This window comes from Thamnophis sirtalis, unplaced genomic scaffold (genome assembly GCF_051295495.1).
Source record: "Thamnophis sirtalis isolate CommonGarterSnake01/CBP01778 unplaced genomic scaffold, rThaSir2_p1.2 scaffold_2, whole genome shotgun sequence".
NCBI lineage: Eukaryota > Metazoa > Chordata > Lepidosauria > Squamata > Natricidae > Thamnophis > Thamnophis sirtalis.
In genome coordinates this window covers 70,531,797-70,553,904 of record NW_028261382.1, presented here as the reverse complement: position 1 = coordinate 70,553,904, position 22,108 = coordinate 70,531,797, and the positions used below count along the sequence as shown (strand labels likewise).

The window sequence follows — 22,108 nt, the reverse complement described above, 5'->3', positions numbered from 1 at the left end:
AAAGAAATGAAAAATACAGAGAAAGAAATAGAGAATAGAAATGTTTTTTCGCATATAAAAATCTTGCAGCCAGTGGTTAAGAAGAGGCCGGACTTCTTGGCTGGACTGTTGGCAGCCCAGGTTCAAGACCCAGGCTCCATGCGACAGAGGGAGCTCTCGTTCTCACCCCAGCAGCTCCTGCCAACCTAGCAGTTTGAAAGCGTGCAAACTCCTTGCTCAACCCCAACTCTGCAGGGTAATTGAACCGCAGAGTCCTTTCCGTAATTGAATGCATCTTCTTAGGATGCTTAAAGGCAGCTTTTGGCAACCAAGGCAAGGAGTCTCTAGAGATGGAGAGAGCTTGGAGGGTGGCCACCTCCATTCAGCTGATGCTCTGGGAAACAAACTTCTCCTCCGCTTCAAGTAACTATCTGCCTTCGTTCAAATGCAGCTCAAAACTGACCTAATTTTCCTTCCAACAATTTCCAAAGTTTAAAAAAAACAACTCTGGAATTTGCCACCGCAGCGGCCACCCACCTGGAAGAGTGAAAGTGACATTCAGCAAATTTATCAGAATATGGACCCAGTAACCAGCCGTCCTACGGGCTGGGCCTTCCCTATTCCACTGGAGGAATAGCTCCTGGCAGGGGAGAAGAAGGAGGGCTGGGGCGTTTTGCCAAAGAAAGAGCCAAAGCGGCTGGTTTGCAAGTCTCTAAGCTGAGATGCAAAAGACTTTGAGAACCTGGGTTGGTTTTAGGCCAAGGTGGATAGAATGTTTATTAGCTTGATTGATGTGGAATTTAAGTTCTAGTCATTATTTTTATATAAGCTGAATGTAAGCATCGGTGCATGTGTGTTTCATACAGATACATATAAATCTAGTCTTTGTGGGGGCAAACCTGGGGAGAAAAGCCCCATGGAGCCAAGCGAGGAAGGGGCACCTGGCTGCCACACATTTAAAGCCCCAGCTGGGACCTGGGAGGCAGTGCGAGGCCCACAAATGCCACCTCTACCCCACTGCATAGACCAGCTCACCAGGAGGCTCCACAAATGCACAATATATGAAAACAGACAACGGAGGTTGCCCACTCACTGCCTGGCAATCTTTGCGCCTCCCTTGGAGGCGTCCAAAGGAATTGATCTTCCACCAAAATTGGTGGTGGGAATGCGAATGAAATCCCCTTCTTGAATGCCACCAAGGCTACCTCCAAGTGGCGTTGGGAGCCCCCAGAAGGCATTTTTGGGGTTACAAGGGAGTCTGGTTTGTGTGAGGTAGCAGCACAGGAAATTCAACATCACCCACCCAAAAAAACCTGGATTATTACAAAAAAGTGGGTCAAGTTCTGACTTTGGACAACTCTAGATAAATCCCACTTAGAATTATCTGCCCTCATGCCTGAGTTCCAAAACAGGGTATTTTGCCAAGTTTCCAACAGGAAGATGGATTAAATTATAAATGATTATTTGCTTAAAACCACAGGCCATCACAAACTGAAGGATGTATGGAATAAATCAATGAGATTCCAGATGGAGCGAGGAATCCTCTGCTACCAATCATAGAATCCAATGCAGGAGACCTATCCATTCAATTCATCTGACAGGCAGGTGGTTAAATACCAGCAGTCTCTGCTTCCCCACCTCCACAGCAGTGATTGGGGGGGGGGGAGTCTCAAGGACCTGCCAGCTGCAATGACCCTCCAAGGCTGGCGCTCTTCTTGTCATCCTATCCAAGCCACGTGTTGCTTTTCCACTGGGCCCCACAAAGGCAAACCTTTGGCTGCCAGGCACATCACCCTCTGCAGCTCTCTGGGAGTTGTGGAGGGGGCAGAGCAAATGGGGGGAGCGAGGCATTTAAAGGGGGCTGCCAAGCGCTCCAGAAGACGGGATGGAGGCCAGCAAGGCTGAAGGGGAGAGGGGAAGTTAGGGTTAGTTGTGAAGGGGAACTTGGACTGCATTCATTTCATGCACATGAATAGAAACAGATGCAGGGAACCCCCTCATGAAGGGCACCATTTCAGAAACAAATGGGCACGTTTTCCTCTTTGATGAAATACTCTTGTCCTTTGAAGACTTCAACCCCCTGGTTTGCCTCAGACTCTCAGCCATTCTGTTCCGCATGTGAAGAGCATAAGTCTGCAAAGCTTCATCTGCAGGAACACACACACACAAACACACACACACACACACTCAAATCACCCCACATCTGGCTAAGATGGGGATGCAACGTTGCCTGGGTTGCAGAATCTAAGCAGAACACGGAGGGAGAGGCCATCAGCTCTTGCAACCAAGGATGGAAAAGCCCAGAAGGGCGACTGAAAGCCTGAGAAAATAAGTCACAGGGTGTATGTTAGAATTTAATGCAGGTTAAGTGTTGTTCAATGCCTGCTCTGGGATTAAAAATGGACAAACACTATATTACTATGTGATTTGTTTTGCTAGCTATTAGTATATTAGTCTATCTATTTGCCTCACTTCTTTTAAGTTTCAGTGGTCATTGACTGAATAAATCTTATTTTATTCTTGATGGGTGTGTGATTCAAGAGGATAAGGAAGCTGAGTCCTGCTTGAAGCATGGCTGGTTCCTGACCTCCCCAAATTTGAAAATTCCTGCCTGATCGGCACTGCTACAATTTGTTGCTTTTTTATCATTGTTGGGGGGAAAAAGATACACTGAGGCATCCTGACGATTGCTTTGATATATCTAATTTGGAAGGAATAATTCAATCATTATTGCTAAATCTGGTCGTTGATTTAATTAGGTAGTATATCTGGACTGTATGGAATTAGCAGCCAGCAAATTACTCAAACTGGACTCCATCCAGCCCCCCCCCCTGCTGCCCTACCCAGGCTCTCCGCAGAGAGAATCCATGTTTTGATTGATTTAGAGGGGGCCCCACCCAGAGTTTCAGAAAGCAAGAAACAGCAACAGCAGGTGAGCCCTACCCAAGAAAGGAAGCCTCCTTGGGGGGTGCACAGGCATTGTCCCTCCCCCACGAGGCAGACCTTCAGAGGCTTTCCAGAGGGCATCTCCCTGGGGGAGCCAGTTCCCGGGATTGGCCCGCTGCTTCCCAAGTCCCAAGAGCGGCTCCTGCTCAACTGAAGACCAAGGGAGGAGATCTGGATTTCCCTCAAGAGTGGCAGCTGGAGGAGGACCTGGCCATCTCCTGGCTGAGCCCCCAGGAGGGACATGTCCTTCTACGTCAGGAGCAGTGAAGGCAAAACCCAAGCAGAACCTCGGAAGCTGACCCTTAAACCCCTCAGCCATATGACAAACCCTAAATGACGCACCCAAACTTCCTGATGCCACATAGCAACCTTACAGAGTGAGAAAGACCCACATTCCTCAGGCCTGCGAGCAGCTGCTTTCAGATTTAAGCATGACCTGAGCCTCCAGTCTCATCAAGCCTTGTTTAAGGGACCCAGTCCAAAATCTGCCCCTCTCTGCCCCATGTGGGATTAATCGCTTTTGGGTCCCCCCAGATGGAGAGTCACGGAATGTGGAATTTCCTAAAGCGTGAAATCAGTGGAACAAATGCTCGGCCCTCTTCTGATTGATTTGATTGATTGATTGATTCGGTTTGTATGCCGCCCTATTCCCGAGAGACTCAGGGCGGCTAACAATCAAAAAGGGAAGGGGAATACAAAAGAAAAAAGAAAAAGAAAAACACATAGTAAAAAACAACAACAGTCATACCCTTAAGTGGGGCTAAGAGATTCAGAGGCCCCAGGCCTGCCGGAACAGCCAGGTCTTAATGGCTTTGCGGAAAGCCGGAAGGGTGGTGAGGGTCTGGATCTCAACAGGGAGATCGTTCCAGAGGGCCGGAGCAACCACAGAGAAGGCCCTCCCCCGGGGAGTTGCCAGCCGACACTGGCCGGCAGATGGAATTCGGAGGAGGCCTAATCTGTGGGATCTAATAGGTCTTAGGGAGGTAATTCTGTACCAACCAGTGGTGGATGAAGGCTCCCTGGTGCCCTGAGCACTGACAAATCTTGGTGCCCCCTTCCTTTGTACATCCTGTACAAACCTTCATTGGGTTTTTTTTCTTTCTCAACTTTGTGGTGCCCCCTTTGGGCCTGGTGCCCTCAGCACGGGCTTAGTCTGTTTAAGGGTTCATACACCACTGGGACCAACCCATTTCCCAGGCAGGATTCATCCCTCTATCGGGCTCTGAGTATAATGCTGAGAAGGGGAATTTGACAAACGCAAGGAAGCAACGCAACCTGTGGGGCAATTAAGCCACTTCCTGTGACACATACAGGGTTTTCTAGCTTAGAGTGAAGCAGTGGGATCACAGGTGGTAAGGAAAGTAGGCAGATTCAGGCTGACACAAGGAACATTTTGACACAAGGCAAAGTTAGTCATCAAGCCAGCCATGTCTAAAGGAAGACAAGGCCGCTCTGGGGAGGACTGGGCTGAGGCAACCCCAGTCTTGATGGGGGTTCAAGCTCCTGCCTCAGAGGCAGCTGCCAGAATAGCCACCTTTAGGGGGCAGCTGGAGACCTTCCAAAACTTCCTACAATCTTCAGTCGCTCTGGGTGCCAAGCTAGGGGGCCACTGGCCCAATCTCCCTTCAGGAAGATACCCATAAAGGGCAGGGGGTTTGTGGCCTGATCGGAGCAGTATAAAAGTGCTAATTTAAGGCCATTTGGAAACTAAACTTTTAAAATGCAACCTAAAATTACATTTGTTTATTTCACAGCCATGCTGAATGCAAGATGAGGAGTTGGCATTAGGCTTTCATTTTTTAACAGGAAAGCTGCAGAGATCCTGAATAATTAATAAGTAATTAATAAATCACCATAAACAGATCAGAGCAGTCGCGCCCCACCCCACCCTATTCCTAGCAGGCGGCCAAATAAATCCCTCCTGGACAACCAATGGTTTAGCTCAGGACCTGTTGTGGCCCTTTCAAAGCCAAGAGACAACCCTCAACCAGAGCATCCTCTACCTGGGTGGGCTGAGAGGTCAGTTTCTCATGTTCAGGGAGGGGGCGTAAGGGGAGGGTCCCTCACAGCAAATGCCTCAACCTGCCATAGCCCCCTACAAGAGTGCCCCGCCTGCATCCCCCCCCTTCCCAGAAGCCAGCAGGCCTTACCGACAGAACGTGTCCGCTCGGCACTGGCTCCGTAGAGCCAGGCAATTGGGCTTCTCCCTCTCCTGGTAGGAGCAGTGGGGGACGATGGTTTGCCGGCGGCGCTCCGCACAGGCCTGGTTCTTGCAGGGGCAGAAGAGCAGCTGGTAGCTGTATGTGCTGGGCACCCGGTCAAAGAAATGGCGCAGGGCTTTGCGGCACTTCCGCCGGCTGCAGAGCTCAGTGGCCGACACCTCTTTGTTGCAGGTGGAGATGTAGGCCGAGCGCAGCTTCCTGCAGTTGTTGTTCAGGTTGCAGGCTTTGGCCGCATCCAGGCAGGGGTTGCTCCTGGAGGTGGCCGCGGAGTCTGTCCCTGCTGGGGAAGGAGGAGAGTCACGGAGGGCAGAGGGGATGAACTGGGACAGGAGCCCGGACAGCCCTTCTCTAGCTAACAGGGGGCTTGGGGGGTAGGGAGGATGTTGACTCTGCCTAAATGAAGGTGATCCTGCCTGGATCAGGCCACCCAGAGACCGGACTTTATCGCTTCCTATACATTTCATAACAATGACAATGAATTATGGGGGGAAATTAAAAATATCTTGATATGTGAGCTTGTCTAGCAGCCCTGGTTCAAGACCCAAGTGCCTTGCAATAGGGTGAGCTCCGGTTCCTCACACCAGCTTCTGCCCATCTAGCAGTTCAAAAGCATGCAAATTTGAGTAGATAAATAGGTACCACTTCATTGGGAAGGTGACAGCGTTCTGTGCACTTTGGGGTTTACCCAGGCTGGGTACTTGACTGTGGGGAATGTCTTCGGACAACGCTTTCTCCCTTGGCCAAAAAACAGAGATGAGAACCACAAGCGTGTCCAGAGTCGGACACGACTGGCCAGAGGAAACTTTTACCTTTGACTGCAAGAGTATAAATGAATCCCATGCCCGAGATGAACTTTGCATGTCAAAGGGCACCAATTCCAATTTCAAACCAAACATTGCAGGATTGGCAAAAGCAGGCAACTAATTCATGTGGAATGGGGCGGGGGGAATGAGAGGAAGCTTTAAAATGTTGTGAGATTTTTTAAAAAATCAATCTTGCATTTTCTAAACTCTAGTTGCTTGATAATTCTGCTTGCCTTGGATAAGAGAATAGATAAAATCCCCAAACAACAGAATATAAATCATAAAAGGAGTCAGTTTAGTCACTGGACATCATAGGTATTTTTGGTATAAAGTAGCAAAAGAAAAAATAATTTGAAAGGATACATTATTAGACAAACCTGGATTAAAATGTGGAATCTTTTAGAAACAAGGCTGTCCAGAAATTTCTGCATTAGCTTTGACATCAAATGACTTTTACTCTAAGGACAACTATAATAAGAATGTTTAATCACGTATGCCAGTGCATCCAGACTTTAAAAAAGACTAAATATTCAGCAAGAACTGCTCAGCTAACACGGTGAATGTCTTGCTATAAGAATAAGAAGTGATCTCAAGAAAAAAGGAGGAACTTTGAGAACAGAATTTGTAACATTTATACAGAACCGAGACAGACAGATAGGTAATTAGATCTCACATTAAAATATGACACAGAAATAGTATAAATGAAAAAATGAGTAACAATAAAGTGCATGCAGAATTTCAAGGAAATCATCACAATAGAATTTACTACAAGTTACAGTTGTAGTATAAGATTGATATTAAATGTTTAACAGATGGGATATAACTCTGTCAATAACTACCAAATCATATAGCAATAAGTTTTGGAAATGCCATAACAAAGAAGGAAAGCTATTTATACATTGTGGTTGTTTTTAAAAAACCCTCAAATGATTTGGAAAGAAATACATCAAAATATTCAAAAATGTCTAAAAATAAAATTTGAACAGTAAGAAATTCTTATTAGTTATAATTATTAGTTGTGAAATTATATTACTTATTATTATTCCAGAAAACATAAATGAAAAATATCACAATTTATTAAGATATATGCCGTGAGCTGTCAGAACAAACTGCTTAGCTCATTATTTGCATCTGCCTTCGCGCAAAAGGAAAAATAGTCCAACCGATCCAAAAGCGGATTGTAGGAGACAGAATACAATAATACAATACAATAGCAGAATTGGAAGGGACCTTGGAGGTCTTCTAGTCCACCCCCCGGCCTAGGCAGGAAACCCTATACCGTTTCAGACATTTCAGACTATTTCAGAATAGTCAAGTCAAAATAAGCAACAATACGATAACACCTGTCCACTTTAGCGCTAGGACCACCTGGGTTATATACCATAGCCCAGAGTTCTGAAGGAGCTAGTAGACCCGATCTCTTTCAAAGCTCTTGAAGCACGGAGGGGCAGGGGGATACCAGAAAAGATCTGATGTAGATCCCATCTTCAAAAAACAGCAGGGGGAGGGGACTGGATTTAGGAAACTACAGATCTTTTAAACCTGACATCAGTACCTGAGAAAACCCCGAAAAAGATGGAAAGATGATCAAGTGGCAAATCTGCAAATACCTAGAAATGAACAAAGCTATCACTAGAAGCCCACTTGGGTTCGTTAAAAACAGATAATGTCAGACAACTCTATTGCCTTTTCTGACAAAGTGACTAAATGCTGTGGACATACATTGGTCTGATTGGACTTCAGGGTGGCATTTGACTAAACATACCACAACCTACTTCTAGGCAAGATAGAAAAATGTGAGACGGAGAGCATCACCACCAGATGGATTTACACCTGCCTGACCTAGTAACAAAAGTAGTGTCTTTAAAAAAGAAAGAGATATTGAGGATGTATTGAATAGAAGTTAATAAATGTAGCTGGAAGAAAAGACATTTGGTGTGGTGGAATGCAATCTGGATTCCCAGGAGGGAGGGCTGCTTACTGGAGGGCAAAGCAGTGGAGCATGGAACGTCTGGCAGGCAGAAAGAGGATTAAAAATGGGGCTCCTCGCTAGCATTTCACAGCGAATGTCCATAGTTATGCAAATAATTCCTTTAATTTAGCTAGATTCTGATAGGTGAAGAACAGTAAAGAAAATTACTTATAATTAAATCCATGTTTTGTTCTTGGGACCTGACATTTCACAATGATTTTAAACTAGTTTAGTTTCCAAATATTGACTATAATTAGCCCCAATCTGGGATGTGGTGGCTCAGTGGCTAAGACGCTGAGGTTGTCGATCAGAGAGATCAGCAGTTCAGTGGTTCAAATTTTTAGCACCATGTAATGGAGTGAGCTCCCGTTACTTGTTCCAGCTTCTGCCAACCTAGATGTTCGAAAGCTCATAAAAATGCAAGTAGAAAAATAGGGACCACCTTTGGTGGGAAGGGAACAGCGTTCCATTCACCTTCGCCGTTGAGTCATGCTGGGCACATGACCATGGAGACTTCTTTGGACAGCTCCGTTCTTCAGCTTTGAAACGGAGATGAGCACTGCCCCTTAGAGTCAGGAACGACTAGCACATATGTGTGAGGGGAACCTTTGCCTTTATCTCTAGCCCCAATCTGTTCAATATTGATTCAATCCAGTCTCAAATGCTGAAGTGACTTCTGGGCACCTCCAGGATTCAGAGAACTGCAAAGGGCCACAAGAAGAATCCAAAGATTAGAGCCAAAGTGGTCCAGTCACCAAAAGAGAAGACCTTAACTCAAGGAGCAGAGACTGTGCTGGGCTGCACGAAACAGAATATGAAAATAGAATATGGCGAATGAAGGCAAATAGACAGACTTCAGTTCGATAAAGGTCATTTCCCATTGAATGTTTCTTTGTTTTTAAATATTTCCCTTCATTAAAGTTCAATGGTTTAGCTCAGGACCTGACAGCCTTCAAAAATTGGATGGAGTGGTTGCAGAAGAACTTGTAAGACCTGTCATTGGGATTTCAGAAGACAAAAACCAGGTTCAAAATTATTTGGATGTTGAGAAGAGGACTGAATAACAAAATGAAAAACAAGAGAAGTAAAATGTAACAGGTTAAAAGAAATGCAAAAATTTTCACTTTAGGAAAAACAAATTAGATACACAATGGATTCAGTCATAATATTTGTGAACAAGAATATAGAGCAAAATTAATTGTGAGTCAGCAGTGAGATCATGTTACTAAAAATACTATCATGCCCTCCACCAACAGAAATATAATTTCCAAATGATAGGAATTATGAAATCATTCCACTTTTTTCTGCATTGTTCAAACCCCACTGAGCACTGTATTCATTTCTAAGCAAAACACTTCCAAAGGGATTTAGATGAGCTGGAACAAATTCAGAAAAGGAAGAAGGATGACTAGAATTGAAGGCCTATGAGGAGAGAGCAAAGAAATTGGAAATGTTCTTCAAATACCCCAAAAGGGGAGACATAGAAGTCCAAGGCCTGAACAAGAATCCTCTTCTTCAGAGAATAGGGCATGGAATAAGCTACAGGAAGGAAGGAAGGCACCTCCCAGCCGAACTACTTCCCAACAGTAAGATCAGAGGAATGGTAGAGTTGATGGTCTCCAAGAGATTGTAGGCTTCCCTTCACTGCGTGTCCTGATACAGAAGTTGGGCAACAACCCATTGAGGATGATCTAATTTGGATTCCCTGCACTGAAACCTTCTTGGCCTCAATGGCTCCTGGGATCATCCTAGTATTAACTTCTCCTGAATCTTTCTGCAGTGGTCTTTGTTGATGTTTGGACCATACAAACGTCTAGCATCCTTTGGTAGAGTCGGTTGTAATTTTGTGCAATTCCAGCCTCTTTGGAATCCCAGGACTCTCCCACGACTTCTCAGGATGAATATCATCTAATCTGTACCCAGTTAGCATTAAAATAAAAAACATAAAGGAAAATTCCAGGTATGTTCCCATGAAAAAGGAAACCTATCAGATTAGCAAATGTAAAGAAGCTAAAAAAAAAAGAGCAAGAAACCGCCATCCCCAAAACTTCCAAGAACTGATGTGCCATGTCCCTCTTCCCATCCAGCCCTAGAATCTCCTGCTTCCCCTTGATGGATGAGTCATCCTGATGCCACACAAAGAGGTCACTCCTTTCTTTGCCATCTGCCTCACCAGGGCTGAGACCAATGCATGCTTTCCAGCAATCAGCAAAGGGTCTCTTAGATTCTCTTTCAAATATTGGGAGAAAACCAAGCAGTATCTCTAACCTGCCCTGGAGTCAGACTTAGCACTCGGACAACTGCTGGAGCAGGGGAGGGGGAATTTTTGAGATGTAAATAACTCGCTTTCCACATCTCCTCTGCATCCAACCTGGCTAATCTATTACATCCCAATGAAGCTGGAAAAGTGACACTCCCCGTTAGCATTTAGTATTGTTTCCTCCCAGAGGAAACCCCCACATTCTCAGCCCCCCATTCCTGAAAACATGTTACTGTTAAGCCCAGAATCCAAGAGCTAAAGGCTTCTCAGTATGGCACCCGTCCTATTTTCCACCAGCTAAATAGCTTAAGGATGGTGATTTAATTCAAAGTGGAAAAAGAAATCTATTGTCAACTGGAATCTAAGCCTAGCATTTCTTGGACCAGACTTCTGCAAATCAGTCTTCTAACCTCAAGCCAGATGTCCTCCTGTCCATAGAATTGCCACCCAGGGACTCCCATCGATGCCCCCAGGATGACCAGCAGCACTTCCAACCTGAAGCACCATCCAGTGTTTCAAAATCAGAGAATAATTGTACGATTTATTTCCAATTAAAAATATTTATCTCCCACTGTTGAACTAAGACTTGTATAATGTACTTTTAAAACAATGAAGCAATTTGATACAATAAAGTGCAGAGTCGCCTTCTAGGTGAGAGCATATAAATTTCATAAATTAAAAAATTAAAAACAAAACAAATTATACCAAGGGTTACATAAATAAATAAAAAGTCTCATGCCAATGAACCATAAAAGTGCCCCCAAAGATGGAAAAGTGCCTATTAAACTTTCAACTACCTAAAGCCTTTCCAAAATAAAAGCTTTACACCCGAGTAACAGCAGTTTGAAAACTCTCCCTGCAATGGGCCCCGGTTATGCCAGGGCTGAGCAGACCCAGACCCAGCCTCCCCACCCCATCTATTCTGCTTTGGGATCAGATGGAGCCACGCTGTAGCCAGCCTTCACCTCGGGTGCCATTTCCGCTCAGAATAATCTCCCAATCAAATCAACACCAACTGTAATCCGCCCTCCACCACCCCCACGAGAAAGGATAGGCCATAAAATGGTGCCCCCAACCCATGGAGCTGGCTCAGAAGGATGCTGTGCTTGATGGCATTGAAACAGTGGTGGGATTCAATTTTTTTTATTACTGGTTCTGTGGGCGTGGCTTGGTGGGCATGGCAGGGGAAAGTTCCTGCAAAATCCCCATTTCCTTCCAATCAGCTGGGACTCGGGAGGCAGAGAATCGATGGGGCAGGGCCAGCCAGAGGGGGCATCTGCCGGTTCTCCGAACTACTCAAAATTTCTGCTACCGATTCTCCAGAACCTTCTGGATTTCACCCCTGCACTGAAAGTGTCCAAGAGATTAAGAAGCCCAGAATGAAGGCTCCCCCACAGGCCCTTGTCAAGCCCAACTAAAGCTGTCTCAATACTGAATCCCAAGCTGAGGCGCAAATGGATCCAGTTAATCCATTTTCTCCCGGGTCCTCATCAACTGCAGACTGAATGCCCTCTGAACAACCTTTCCTGAAGTGGGAAGGTTGGAAACTGCTGAATGGTTATTGAAAATGGGCCTTGAGGAGGGGACTCCCCACTATCTCTTCCAAACTGGGGACCCCCTCCACCAAAGCAGCTCCCTTCCTTGGCTGCTTTCCCTACCCAGATGGGCTCCAGGCAGCCATGTTGACAGCATGATGGTTTCCTCAGCAGTCACAAACTCAAACTCATGCCAGATCCCTCCACCTGGTTGTAACCCAGGTACATCAGCTGCTCTGTCCAGTCAAGAATAAATCCAAGCAACTTTATCCACCGGATCGCCTGATTAATCTTCCCTATCTAACAGTGACCAGATCACCTCAAGAGGTGGGATTCAGCTAGTTCTGATCAGTTCTGGAGAACTATTAGCAAAAATTTTGAGTAGTTTGGAGAACTGGTAAATACCACCTCTGCCTCCTGAGTCCCAGGTGATCAGGAGGAAATGGGGATTTTTCAGTATCCTTCCCCTGCCATGCCCACCAAGCCACACCCACAGAACTGGTAGTAAAAAAATTTGAATCCCACCACTGGACAGGACTGCTGGACAGCCGTCAGCAGATGCAATAAAATCAGAAGCAAATGGGGGGGGGGTGTCACAAGTTTCCCCTTGAATGAGGTCTCCTATCACTGAATGAAGCGTTCAGAGGACACAGGGGGCACCTAGTTTTTTAGGGTTCTGCGGTGGTGTGAATTGGAGGGGGGAGAAACCGGTGGGTGAGGAAGCACCTGCTCCCATTCTTTTTCTGAAGTACCTGAGACAATGGAAGCAAGTCTAGAGGCATCCGAGAGAGGAGAGTGGATGGGCTCGTAAGGCGAAACTTCGTAAAATTCTTCTCCTGGAGGCAGAGAAGGGAAAAATTAACACCTGGAGTAAAGGCAGGAGGCCAGTGGGCAGGTAGGGATGGGCTCCTCTGAAGTGGGGAGCTGAGGCAGCCTGGGGTGCCCTGTTCCTTCAGCTGCACTGCCCACTGAGGCCAGGGCTGTGGGACTGGGCCTGTAGCCCCAGGAGCTTTAGGAGCCATGGGTGGGGCCTTGCCTGGATGGAGCCTCAAAACCCGCATTTCCCTACCAGAAAGAAGCCCCCACCTAGGTGCTCCCCCCTCTTCAGACCTTTGAGAGTACAGACCCCATCATCCCCAACAACCCTTGTCAATGGAAAGCTTACGGCTGCCCTTGGGGACTGAGTAGCAGAAAATCAAGCTGGGTGAGGCCAGCACACTTTTTGCCCAGGGCTACTGGCTGCTCCTGCCAGGTGTTTTTCCTACCCCAAAAGGGGTGGGGAGTTTCCATCCTGCATTTTGACATTTTGACATTTTATTAAGATTTATAGGCCGCCCTTTTCCCTGAGGGGACTCAGGGCGGCTTACAATCACAGGGAAGGGGGTGCAATATCAAAGACAAACAATATGTGAACAAAAGAAAAGAAAAAGAATCCTGCAGTCCCTGTGGCTGGGCTTGTCATGGCCACAGCAGCAGAGGGAGGGGGGGCCAAAGACCTGGGCAAAGAGACAGGAGACGCTGTCTTGTAGGCTGCGTGGGGCGGGCAGGGGGAAGCTTGGACTTTGCTGGCCCTCAGAGGGAGGTCTGGCTCCATGAGGAAGGCTGGGGGGGGGGGAGCTTGAAGAGGAAGGCTGTCTGGGGGCACATGAGAAGGAAGAAGTAACCTGGGGGCCCACCCTTCCGCATTCCAAGGTGGGCTGACTTGTGGGACAGACCTTCCCCTTCATCATGCCCAGATCCAGCTTCCAAGGCAGCCCCACACCCCCACTTTGAAGCCAGTCTTCCAGGAGCAGCTGCTGTCCCAACAGGGCAGTGAGGGTTTTTTTGGGGGGGTCTTTCTCATGCAACTCTAGTGAAATCAGAACGAAAAGAGGAGCCTCTGCCAGTCAGGGCCAGGGCTTCCCAAGTGCCAAAGAGCATCCAGGACCAGCCACTCCATCTTCTCAGCAATGACTTTGCCGAGCCAACTGATCCTGGGGTGTGAGGTGTGGGGGGAAGAGGGGGACAGGAATGGAGCTTGACCTGCCTTGACTCCATCAAGCAGCAGGTAGGAAGGAGCCCCAGGTGCCACCTGGGCAGGAGGGTCCAGAGGCCATGGCTGGCAGGAGGGGAAGTGCTAAGAGGCTTGGATGGGCCTCCTCCCAGCTCAGCAGTGGCACCAGCCCCAGATCTGGCCTTGTCTTCGGGTCATGGCCATTCCACAACTGCAGGGCGCATCCTCCAGCTCAGAACTGGGGCAAAGGCCCCCGGCCCGCCGGTTTGGGGGTCTGCATAGCTCACATGTTGTCTTTCCCCCTCCCCCCCCTGCTGCCAGCCCCCAGGAGACCCCAGCTCTGGGCTCACCCCCAGCCAAGCCCAGGTGGAGGCTCCAGTAGATCTGCAAGCAGGAGAGCTCCTTCTTCATCCTACGCCTGCAGCGGCAGCCGTGCAGAGCACTTCCCTGCAGCACCTCCAGGGCCAGCCGGCACTCCTTGTTGCCCAGCAGGGTGTTGTGGTCTCGGCCAGCCAGGCATTGGCGCAAAGTGCGAAAACTTGAGCTGCAGCCGGGCTCAGCAGCACAAAGCTCGTTGGCGCGGATACAGTCCATGGGGCTCTGCCAACTGTGCCCATCCAGGGTGGCTGGAGGGGGCAGCTCAGCCCAGGTCTGGAGCACTCGGCCTGGAGACAGAGAATCAGCAGGTCAGGATCAGGGCAGTTGGGCCCATCCCCTCCCCTCCTCCCCCAGCATCCAACACGCTCCAGGACCCTCCCTCTGACCCTGGTCCACAGCCTGGCAGGAAGGAGCAGATCAGGACTCCTGCAGGCCCCTCCCCTCTTCCCCCAAGTTCACCTCAACCTCTTCCCTTTAGCTCAGGGGCTCCTGGAGCAACTAAGAGCCCCCCACCCCACCCAGAAAGCCCATCCTTATCCCAGGGAAAAAGCTTTCCTCTGCCTTCCTCCAGTCCTCTTTGGCCGCCTTCCCAGGCTGGGGCTGCCGCAGTCAGCCAGAAAATGGCTCCTTCTCGGCAGCCTTGAGAATGGCCTGCCCTGGCGTAAGCAGGCAACCCCAGCAGGTGGTTGGAGAGAGGGTTCCCGACTCAACCCTCCCAGCCAGGCTGCTCCGTGGGCATCAGGAAGTCTGGCAGCCGAGGGCACACTGCGATGGCCTCGAGAGGTGCAGTTTCCTCTACCGGTGGCATCCGAGGCAGATTGAATTCTCTGGCCAAGCCCCCAGTAATAATTGTGAAATTATTCATTTCAAAAATGCATGTGAGCACCTGTCCTCAGGAGCACAATGGTGGGTGGCTCCCAACAGCAGTGAAAGCCACAGGAGCCCAAACCAGCCCCTCGGCCGCTGCATCCCAAGCGGAAGCCACACAAGATCCGGTCTCCTTCAGAGTTCCAAAGCTGCCCACGGAGCCACTCTGGCTGGGATGTAGAGCCTGGAAGCGCCGCCCCGAAGGCCACATCCAAGGGCCAATCTGAGAGGGGGACCCCAAAGGGGCCAAAGTGGCAACCCAGTGTGTGTGGGGGGGGGCTCTGGAGGCCAGCCAGGGGGAGCAAGAGGCAACCAGGCAGCCAAGCCACAGGGGTCGCGGGATGCTTCCTGGGGACAGTGTCTTCCCAGCCCCACAAGTGGGAGGGCAGAAGCACCGTGAGCGCTTGATGGACCTTTGGCGGTGGCAGAAGAAGATCCCAGTGCCACTGAAAGCACAAAACCCCCTGAAAAGGTCCCCCAACTGCAGCATCATTACCCACAAGTACAGGATGGGTCGACTGTCCCAATCCTGGCCCAGAGCAGGAACCCAGGGCCCACAGTTGCTCTTTACCAGTTGCCCCCCAACGCCTCCTCCTCTTCCCCTTCCAATATTTGCCTGATGTCCAGCAGAGACCTCTTGCCCATATATTAAATCCTACATTTTCCCTCCTGGAGCAAATTTGAAAAATGTTCTCCCCTTCTAGAGGACCAGGTTTCCAGGTGCTTGAAGAGAGCTGCCGCAGCTTCTTTCTCCCAGAAGCTCCAATGTCTACCCCTCAGTTTCCTTTCCAAGCCTTTAGCATCCTGGTTTTCCTTCCTCAGGCGATCTCCAGCCTCCCAATGTCTCTTTTACAACACGGGGCTGGAGCTGGAGGCAGCAGCCCAGGGCAAAAGATAGAGGGAGAGCAACCTGCGGAGGGAGCCATACGGAGCAATCCCAAATCTTTCCTACCGTTCAGTGACTGGCGACCACAGCAGCTGAACGAAAGCCCTGCAGAGAGAATGGAGACCAGAAGACGCGGGACATGTCCTACCAGGAACGGCCTTTCTGCCCTCCTGCTGCAGCCGATGGGCGGAGAGGCGACTTGTAGCCGCCATGCAGCTCTGAGGTTCAAATGGCCGGAGCCATTTAGTGTCCTTAGAGCACTTGTGGGTTTCCTACACAAAAGGACCCCACAAAAGGGGAGGGGGGTCCAAGGCAGCTGCTCTCCCCTTTCCCAGCCCCTCCGAGGGCTTTGGGGGGCCAGCAGGATGCGGCAATATTTCCAGACAAATGACCTCCTGCTTCAGCACCAGGGTGGTTGAAAGACACTTTGGTGACTCTGTTGTCACTTGCACACCCAAAGCAGGGATAGAGCAAAGTCCCTCTGCAGGCCCTCTTAATGCCTCAGCATTCCCAGCTCAGGGGCTGCTCAGAGGCTCCAGCAGGCCTGGCCAAGTCTGCCTCCCACTTCTCCTCCAAGGGCAACACCTACCTCTCCAGCAGGAGCCTCTCCGGGCTGCCCCCTCTTGCCCCAAAGCCAAGGGCTGCTCTGACTTGGCTCCCAGCACAGAACCTGCCCAGCCTGGCCACTGCCAGGAAGCAAAGCTGCTGATGCGGGGTGGGGGATGGGGGAGCTAGTCGCCTAGTGCCCACCTGCTCCCCAAGGAGAGAAGCCCCTGGGGGGGATTAGACTGGAGCACAAACTTCCATATCTGAAACTGCACAGGCAGGTTCTGCCTTGGGCCCTCCACCACCACCTGCCAGTCAGAGAAAGGGGCCAGGCAGCTGGGCATCGGAGGTCTCCTCGGCCAGGGAGAGCTGAAGAGGGCCCCAAGAGCATCTCCCCCTTTCCCTGCTGAACTTGAGCGGGAAGCTGCATTCCCCTTACCTACCCTCCGCAACCCCCCACCCCCGCCATCCTCCAAGTTGCGGATCCTGCTCACCCCCAAAGACCTCGGAGGGGCTGGGAAAGGGGAGAGCATCTGCCTTAGACAGCGGAGCGGAGTTCCTTCGCCTCCCTCCGGGATTCAGCCTCGGATCCCCTGGCGGTCCAGCCTGCCGCCCTTGGCCGGGTCTCGTTCAGCGCTGAAAGCACCTCGGGACCCTTCCTGCAAGGCGGCCGATTTGAGCCCGGGGCTCTTCGGGGCTGCCGGCCGGGGCTTTTCCCTCCTCTCCTCCTTCCTTCCTTCCTTCCTTCCTTCCTTGCCTTCCCTTCGGGGGGGGGAGTGGGAGGCTGGTCCCGCGCCCCCGCCTCGCCCGCCCCCTGCCCGCCCTGCCAGAGGGAGCCGCCGCAGGACGAGCCTCCCTCGGGGGTCCTTGGCGCGATCCTCTTCCTCCCCGGCCCAAAGCCGCCAGCTGCTCCCCCCACCCAACTCCCAGGAAAGTTTCGGCTGGGCGCTCCAAGGTCCGGCCGGCCGCTCACCCAGGGCCAGGAGGAGGCGGAGGAGGCCGGCGCGGGCCATGGCGGAGGGTCTCTCGGCGGGGCGTCGGAGGAGCCTTGGTCTCGCTCAGCCGCTGCCAGGCGGAGGCGGCGCCCTCCAGGGCTGCCCGGGCAGCATCGCGGCGATGGGGGCGGACCGAAGGACGGGCGGCTCCGGCGAAGAGGCGCCTGACTGCCGTCCCGAAGAGCGGCGGCAAGGGCGGGACAGCCTGGCAGCCCCCGGGCGGCTCCTGCGGGGCTCCGGCTCGGCCCCTCGGCAGGGCGGGCGGGGCGGCCCTTTTGTGGCGGGGGGGGGGAGGCGGCCCTTCTCGAGGGAGGAGCGGGGCCGGAGGGGGGTGCGCGCCGTCCAAAGCCGCACGCTCCCTGCGCCCTCTGCCGCCCAGGCTCTCGCTCCCAGGGCGGCGGGCGGGGCCAGCGAGAGCCCCGCCCCCGCCCCTCAGCCGACGCCGCTGCCCCCCCCGCCCAGCCGCTCCGAGGTGGCGGGGGGACTGCCCTGAGCCTGGCTGAGCGGTCGTGGGGTCGCGCGAGTAGTGGAATCCCTGGGCGCCTCCGGAGAAAGGCAGGGCGCTCCGTTCCCCGCCCGCCTTCTCCTCCTCCCCGCGACTCAAGGCTGGCCAGGGGCAGCTCTCCCCGCCGCCCGGTGTGAGCTGCCGTCTAGGAGGCAGGAGTTGGGATCCTAGACTCCGAGGGCTAGAAGGGACTTCCAAGATCCTCTAGTCCAGCCCCCTGCTCAAGCAGGAGACCCCACCCAATTCCCCACAAATGGCTGCCTTCTCTCTTCTTGGAAACCTCCAGGGATGGAGACCCCGCAACTTCTGGAGGGAAGCTGGTGAATTGTTCTCCCTGTCAGGAAAGTCCTCCGTAGTTCTAGGCTGCTTCTTCCCTGGATTGGCTTCTCTCCATTGCTTCTTGTCCTGCTTTCGGGCGCTTTGGTTAGGTCCCTCTTCTTTGTGGCAGCCCCTCAAATTCGGGAGAGAGCTCTTGTGTCAATCAGGAAAGGAGAAGTATAAATTTCAACCTCCGTATAGTTAAAGAATAAATGTAAAGATTTTTTAAAAACCGTGTTTAAGCAATAAAGGAATGATAGCAAGGTTGTTTATATGTGTACAGGTACACTTAAGCTCCCAACTGCAACAAGGGAATATAGGTCTCTATCTACCACACTCTGCATAAGCAGCCCCAGGATAAAGTCAGCAAACATCAGGCTCCTGAAAGTCCTTCTCACTTCTAAACTAGCCAGCAACTAATCTGTCCTAACACTTTTGCATATACAGCTCAGAGTTTGACCGGATATTATTCCTTTGCAATATTTTACAAACAGAATATTTAAATGCTGCCCATGGCCTCAGCGACTTTGAGCAGCTCGCCAAAAAGTGATAGATGAAAGCAAAAAAATATAGAAAACAAACCTTAAAATAGCGAACGGCTCTAACATTAAAACAACCCACCATTTTAAAAGGCAATAAACATTAACTTATTTCATATTCTAAGATTCCGTTCTATGTGTCTTTATTAAATGTAAGGGCTGCCCAACTCCAGAGGATTCTGGGAGGTTCATATATTGACAGTAAGAACAATAAAATAAAAAGGAAGTCTTTCGGAGGAAAAATCACAACGCCACAAAAAAAATCTGCCAGGAGCCCAGCATCCGCCCTCCTCTCAGGCCTGAACACAGTCAAATTTCCAGAGACTTTCGGAACATCCTCAGAGTGGCAACTCTGCAGACCCCTGGGAGAAGGCTCCTCTGAGGAGAAGGCCTGGGTCCCAAGCGGCTGCATTGTGGAGCTGGCTGTAGTCCCCCCACCCTCACTGAACATGCGGGTGTCCAGTGGAGCTGGGTTAGCATCAGTTGTTCTCTACTAGCCATGCAGACAGAGGTCCAACCAGGAGCTTGCCAGAAATATAGATATATAGTTGAATATCAGTATATTGATGATAATTAGCTTCTAAAAGTAAAGGTCTTTCCAAACAACTTCTCACCCGAAAAAGTTGAAATATTATTGGAATTTAATTCAATCCATTTCAAATCAATGCTGCTAAACTGGCCAGGCTTTGTACAGTATGTGCTGCTGTTTGTGGGGATTGGCATGATTCCTTCCTTCCTTCCTTCCTTCCTTCCTTCCTTCCTTCCTTCCTTCCTTCCTTCCTTCCTTCCTTCCTTCCTTCCTAAAATCAGGGTGGGGAAGGGAAAGATGCTATTCCACAGGGCAGGCACAGCTGCAGAGATCCTATAGGATTTCAGGGCTTAGCAGCTGGAAGATGAAATGAACCAACTGAATTATTTCCCGTTCCTTGTCTGCAAGTAGAAGGGTAACAAGGGGTTGGGCTAGAAGACCTCCAAGGACCCTTCCAACCATACGAGTCTATCATTCAGGCTCAGTTTCACAGTTGACTGAAGAAGGCAAGTCCCATCCCTTGCCAGGCTGCGACTCTCCTCCAGACAGTCCCCTAGATGGGATCGGGCACATCCTCTCCACCACCACCCCCATCGTCAGCAGCTGAGAGCAAGGGAGAATGTGTGCAGACTTTTCAACCCATGTGCAAACACATGTTCCCAAGGGAATCCACAGCTTTGGCCACTGTCATTTTGTTAGTCGGGTGTTAATTGCTTTCTTAATCATACTCAGCTTAATCATACTTAGTTCTCACTAAGGAGGATTAATACTCATGGCTGGGTTTTTTTTAATTTGCATTCTTACATATGCTATATAAATACTAAAACATGCTATTAAGCCAAACGTTCACATAAAAAAAACATAAAATATGCAAAACACTAAAACATGAATATAAACAAAACATTAAAAAGGTTGCAGGAGAATAAAATGACCTGACATCATGCAATCCTCTTACAGTCCCTGACATGGCTGGAAAAACCACCTTTCCAGACAGCTAATGGGATGGGGCTAAAGGGAGCTCAGGTGTCATCAAGTTGTACCTGGAGATAGCAGAAGAGAAAGGAAAGAACTGGAGAAGATAACAAAATAGAAAGGCCCACAAATAGCAATAGAACCACTGTGGCAAAAGGTGGGGCCAATAGTCGCAGGGGCCTTGAGTAGAATCCCATCACTTGAGCACTGTTGGCATTGACAAAATCTCCAACAGTGATAGACCTCAGCTCCCCCTCATCTTCATCCAAAGGCTCTTGATTCGACCTCTGGCACTTCAATTCCTGGCCCTCCATTCATGACTATTCTTCCTCCACAGGTAAGAGAAGCTCATCTTATGGAAACCTTTGGAAAAAGAGGAGGTTTTTTTTAGTTGCCCTCCCCATGGCTGGCTAAGTCATTCTTTATATTCCGAAACAATCAACCCCTGGGTGGGCTGAGTGAGTCTGCAGAAGAACAGCTGGGAACAAGTTCCGTCTTAGGCCCAGGACTCTTCAATATCTTCATAAGTGACAGATGGGGGAATAGAAGGGGAACTTATCAAATTTGCAGATGATACTAAGCTGGCAGGAATCACCTATACCCCAGAAGATAGGCTGAAGATCCAGATGGATCTTGAGAGACTTGAACCCTGGGCCCTACCTAACAAAACGAAGTTTAATGTAGAGAAAAGTCTTACACCTAGGCAAGGAAAAACAAATGTACAGGTACAGGTGAAACCGGCTTAAGAGCAGTTTTGTGTAGCCAGGCCCTCCCCTTTAATTTTGCATCTCCTTCTTCAGGACTGGCATGCAGATTCTCATGCCAGGGATTCTTTGCTAGCATGGCTCTTAGTTTATTACAACTTTGATTGGTGGGTGTTGAAGATCAGTGTGTGTGTGTGTGTGTGTGTGTTGCTCAGTTTTATTGTTTCTTTTTTCAGCTCTGACCTGACTCAGGCAAATCTAAGGATCCGGCCCTGATAGGGAGCAATGAAGGCAAACAATCCTTTCTCTCCAGTGAAGGGAGTCCAGGGCTTCATGGGGCTGCAACACCCCGCAGGGATTGAGAGCAAAAGAGCAACGTGGCAGTTTGAAAGAAGGAGCTTCCTTTGAAAGGGCCAGTTAGAAAAGCATATAACTAAAAACGGCCACACATAAAACATGTTTCCTGACATTTGAGGAAAAGCAGTTGAAGGAAATTTCATTTGTTGTTCTACTAAATGTCAGTTTCATATGGAATCCAAACGTTAATTGGAGACATGAGGCTCCCATTAGCTAGGATAAAGCCATGTCTCCTGTTGCCTCTGATGCCACAACTGATAAAATTACTCTTTATGGCTCTCTAATTAATCAGAATATCACTCTGTCTGCTGGAATTTGTTCCCGGGTCCTTGTTGCTGCAAGATTTCCCACAGCAGCCACCACGGTTCCACCACAAAACCGCGGTAGACTAAAGCGCGCTCGACGAAAGCGCGTAACTGACGTCATCACAGCGCGACGAAAACATCACACTGTGAGCGGTAAAGTTAAAATTAACGCGAAAACCTTAACCTAACCCCCCCAAACCTAACCCTAAACCTAACCCTAAACCTAACCCTTAACCTAACGCTAAACCTAACGCTAACCCTTAACCTAACCCTAAACCTAACCCTAACGCTTAACGTAACCCTAAACCTAACCCTAACCCTTAACCTAACCCTAACCCTAACCCTAACCCTAACCCTAACCCTAACCCTAACCCTAACCCTAACCCTAACCCTAACCCTAACCCTAACCCTAACCCTAACCCTAACCCTAACCCTAACCCTAACCCTAACCCTAACCCTAACCCTAACCCTAACCCTAACCCTTACCTTTACGTGAA

The 22,108-nt window shown here is 49.8% G+C and overlaps 1 protein-coding gene across 1 annotated transcript in view; it reads right to left on the bottom strand.

Moving 5' to 3' along the window:
- The window catches only part of GFRA2 (GDNF family receptor alpha 2), a 28,226-nt gene extending 10,531 nt beyond the window's left edge, over positions 1–17,695 (bottom strand). The window contains exons 1-4 of the mRNA XM_087706012.1: positions 17,361–17,695; positions 14,061–14,375; positions 12,470–12,553; positions 5,076–5,427 (exon numbers count right to left, since the gene is read on the bottom strand). Coding sequence (XP_087562138.1) covers positions 5,076–5,427; positions 12,470–12,553; positions 14,061–14,375; positions 17,361–17,400 — 791 coding nt within the window. The 5' untranslated portion in view covers positions 17,401–17,695. The remainder of the gene's footprint in view (positions 1–5,075; positions 5,428–12,469; positions 12,554–14,060; positions 14,376–17,360) is intronic.
- Positions 17,696–22,108: the final 4,413 nt, after the last annotated feature.